Here is a 4,060-nt window from a genome sequence, read left to right on the forward strand (position 1 = left end):
CAGCCATTAGAACAAAGAGGAAGGGGGATAGGGGGTCCCCTTGCCTGATTCCTCGGGAAGGTTTGAAGGGGCGGGAGGGGATTCCGTTCACAAGGATGGAGAAGTGTGTGGAAGTAATTAGACTCATGATCCAGCGGATCCACATAGAACAAAATCCAAAGGCTATTAGCATTTGCTGAATGTAAGTCCAGCTAAGTTTATCAAAAGCTTTAGAGAGATCCAGCTTGAGAATCATACCTGCCTGCTTTGATTGCTTGAGGGAGTGTATTATCTCATGCGTGAGGAGAATGCCATCCATGATCTATCTCCCTCCCACGTACCTCGACTATTCCGGAGAGATGAGCAGAGGCAAGAGGGGCTTTAACCGGTTTGCAATAACTTTAGATATGACTTTGTAAATGATGTTGCAGAGAGCAATCGGCCTAAATTTGTCAGGGGTGATTGAATCCTCCTCTTTAGGGATGAGGGCAATGAAGGTAGAATTGAGAGAGGGAAGCAGCCAATGGAAGGCTCTTGATTCTTCTACAATTTTCCAGACCTCCAGTTTTATCATCTCCCAGAAGGTAAAGAACGTAGTGGTGAATCCATCCGGGCCTGGGGATTTTCCTTCCTTAAGCTGGGACATTGCCTCATCCACCTCCTGAGATAGAATAGGGCGAATGAGAAGCTCATTATGTTCCTCCGTGATGAGCTTTGGCACATTGATGGTTATTCTTTCAATTGCAGGTCGCCTGTCTCCTTCAGGCTCTTGATGGACACGATTGAAGTGATTAAGGAATTCCTCCTCAATTTCCTCATGCTTTTCTACTTTTGCCCTCCCTTGCTTTTGAATGAAAGGGATGATGTTGTGTATTCTTATTTGAACCGTGGTCCTGTGGAAGAATTTGGTATTTCGCTCTCCTTCCTTCAGCCATCTGATTCTGGATTTTTGCTTCCAATATATTTCCTCCTGCTTCCTCCTTTCCTCAAGTTGGTTGTGGATGCGTCGTTCCTGTTCTAGAGTCACCTCAGTGTGCCCCTCTATGGTTATCTTTTGTTGGAGTTCCGTCAGTTCCTGGTTTAGGTCTTGCTGCGCTTTAAAGATGTTTCCAAAGGTCTCCCTATTCCACCACTTTAGGTGATTTTTTTAAAAACCTGAGCTTCTGTTGGAACTGATACATCTTGGACCCTTCTGGTGGGATGAAGGATGTCCATGTAGTCTTAACAAAGTCTTTAAACGTGGGATGCGAGAACCAGAACTCTTCGAAGCAGAAGGGTCTTCTGGTTAATTCGCTTGGTCTTTGCCATTGGAGGGCAATCGGCCAGTGATCTGAACCTGTATGCGGAAGTATAGCAGCTGATACGTCTCCTCCGAGATGAACCGCATTATCTGATATGAGGAAGCGATCCAGTTTGGAAGCAATTTGATGCTTGCCAGCCCTGCGATTGCTCCATGTAAAAGTACCGTTACAAAAATGCATATCTATGAGAGAGGTATTTTGAATGAAGTCCTTGAAGTGGGAATTTTCTTGTTCCATTCTATTTCTCCCCCCGATCTTCTCCTCTAGCTTGGTAATCATGTTAAAATCCCCTCCAATAATCCAGAGCGGGTGCCTCCTGTTGTTGTTCAAAGCTTCTATGGTGTCGAGAAGCGCAATTTTGCTTCCTGTATCCTGCGGGAAATATACATTTGATAGGTTTCCATGAATATTTGTGCCTAGAATGTGGAAGGCTGCCTGGATGAGGTGATGAGAAGCATGGAAATCTGAAAGAGTTAACGCTTGTGTGTTCCATGCAATGACAAGCCCTCCTGAAGCTCCAGAGGCATCTACCGCTACCGATCGACAACCTGGCCATGCTTTGGAGAGTATGCTGCCTAATGTAGAGCTGTTACATTTGGTTTCCTGGAGAAAGCATAGTTGCGGCTTTTCCATTTTAATCATGTTTTTTAACATTCTGAGTTTTCCAGGGCTATTGAGCCCTCTTAGGTTCCATGATACTAGCTTCATGGTTCAACTATTAATAGAGGGTTTATAGTACTTCGTCAATTTAGCATACCTGCCTGAGTCTACCAGGATTTTCCCAATCTCGATCGTTCGCTGAAGATCCGTTCTTCTTCCTCTCTTTTTGGTGTCTTTTGGGGGAAGGCTTCCATCCCAATGGCTTCCTGGCTGTATCCCTAGTTGATGCTGTTGATAGGCCCTCGAAATGACCACTTCCAGCTTGTTGAGTTGAGTCTCTGGTATACTGTCGTATGCTTTCTTTTTGCATGCTAGTTCTAGTTCTAGAATGTCTAGGCCATTCAGATCTATGCTTTCTGGTTCTTCTTCCATCTGTTGCACTTGGCTGCTTCCTTCCATATTAATCTCTGAGCCTTGAGGGGGGTCTAGCTTTCCATCGACTTCCATATCCTTGTATTTCCCTGCCGACTCTTTCTGTCCTTCTTTGAGGTTTGCTGGAATGATAATGGGGGTATGGAGTTTGGAGGGGGAAGCTGAGGGAGGGGGATGGGAGGAGGAAGAAGGAGGAGCAGGGTTAATCTCGGAGATCGGGGGTTGCTCATCAGAGGTCTGAGCAAGAATTTCAAAACTGTTCTTAGTAGCTGGGCCATGGGTGTTATTTTGCGGGGGTTTATTCCCATTTGTGGGTTTTTTGTGCGCTCTCTTTTGGCTAGGGGCTTTGGTGAGGCCGTCCTGGGTTAGGGTTTTGGAGGGATCAGGAGTATTGGCTTTGGCATTCAGAGGGAAATCCCGGAATAGATGCCTAATAGCATGGCATTTTCTGCAACGAAAGGGGACATGCTCATAGTCCAAAGGTTGAATCCATTCATCGTCACGATGGGAGAGACTTACCGATTCTGGCAGAGCTTCGTTCAGGCGCATGAAGACGCAGATTCGGGCATAAGAAGTGTATCTGCGCATTTTTGTTTCTTCTGCCACCCTGATGTATTCTCCCAATCCATTTCCTATATCTTTGAGAATGTCCTCGTCCCAATATTCATCTGGAAGTGAGTACATTCTGATCCAGACTGGCGCCCAAGTGAGATCTTCCTTATCCGGGTTAAATCTTGGAATCCATTCCCTCAAATATAGACCCGCTGAGTTAAAAAAATAGGGCCCTGCTCCCAAAATCCTGTATTTGTCCTCTAGACAGAAGAAAATTGTTGTAAAGAAGCCTTTCGGCCCTAGCTGTAGAGTAACATCTCCTTTGGGTTTCCATTTCACCGCAATCCATCCGTATAAGGCTTTTTCTGTCGGCCAAAACCCTATAAACTTCCCAATAAGGGCATGATCCCTCACGTATTCGATTCGCTTGTCAATCTTGTGCCCCGGCAGTTCTATTCGGGGCCGTTCTTTAGCTATAGGCTTGCATGTTGTCGAGGAAACTTTCGGACCTTCTTCTGGTATTTCCTCTCTATCTTGTGTGACTCTGGCTTTGTCCTTCCGACTGCCTATCTCCTTGTTTCCGTGCTATTGCCTGTTCTCTTTGTTCAAAACCTGCTTATCGACAGATCCAAAGACAAATGCTTTCTCAGGACCGTGCTGTGAGGGGGAGGGCTCTGACGCCCTCCCCTGAGGAGATTCCATTGTGCTACTCTAGTACCCTGCAACGCTGTTGCGACACAGGTGTTTTGGTCTAGCCTGTGAATGGATCCAGTGCTGTGCAGTCTACGTTGTCGAAGCTTTTCTCAGAACCCTAATCGCCCATATTTTGGTCCTTTTTCAAGTATATTTAAAAGTCAATTTAGTCATACTTTCAAGGTATTGAATCCATTTATGCATTCAAAAAATGTAGTCTAAAGAATGAAAAATTGCACATGGTGTGTGTGTTAATCACAAGAGATATTAAATCTCTTCAGACGTAAGTTTTTTCTCAATTTTTACATTTTAAAAGAGGTTTTCGTACCAAGATATTTGATCCCTCTCGAATATTCTTGGTTAATATGGATCTATAATAGTGTATATTAAAATGTCTTCTCTTGCTATTGATATAGTTTTAAATACATGACAATATTACTTAACTTTGAATAGTGAAATATTTTATTTATGACACAATGAGTATTTTTAATATTATTAATATT

General features: G+C 44.1%; 1 protein-coding gene across 1 annotated transcript; it reads right to left on the reverse strand.

Moving 5' to 3' along the window:
- Positions 1-325: 325 nt before the first annotated feature.
- LOC149232567 (uncharacterized) lies at positions 326-3,566 on the reverse strand. The gene is made up of 4 exons (XM_089381942.1): positions 3,477-3,566; positions 2,038-3,434; positions 1,135-1,866; positions 326-1,100 (listed from the first exon to the last, which is right to left on the reverse strand). Exons 1-4 carry the CDS (start codon positions 3,564-3,566, stop codon positions 326-328), a joined length of 2,994 nt encoding a protein of 997 aa, XP_089238068.1.
- Positions 3,567-4,060: the final 494 nt, after the last annotated feature.

The sequence above is a fragment of the Pinus tabuliformis genome, chromosome J (assembly GCF_031772625.1).
Source record: "Pinus tabuliformis cultivar Carrire ecotype Pingquan chromosome J, CPIR1, whole genome shotgun sequence".
NCBI classification, from domain to species: Eukaryota; Viridiplantae; Streptophyta; class Pinopsida; order Pinales; family Pinaceae; genus Pinus; species Pinus tabuliformis.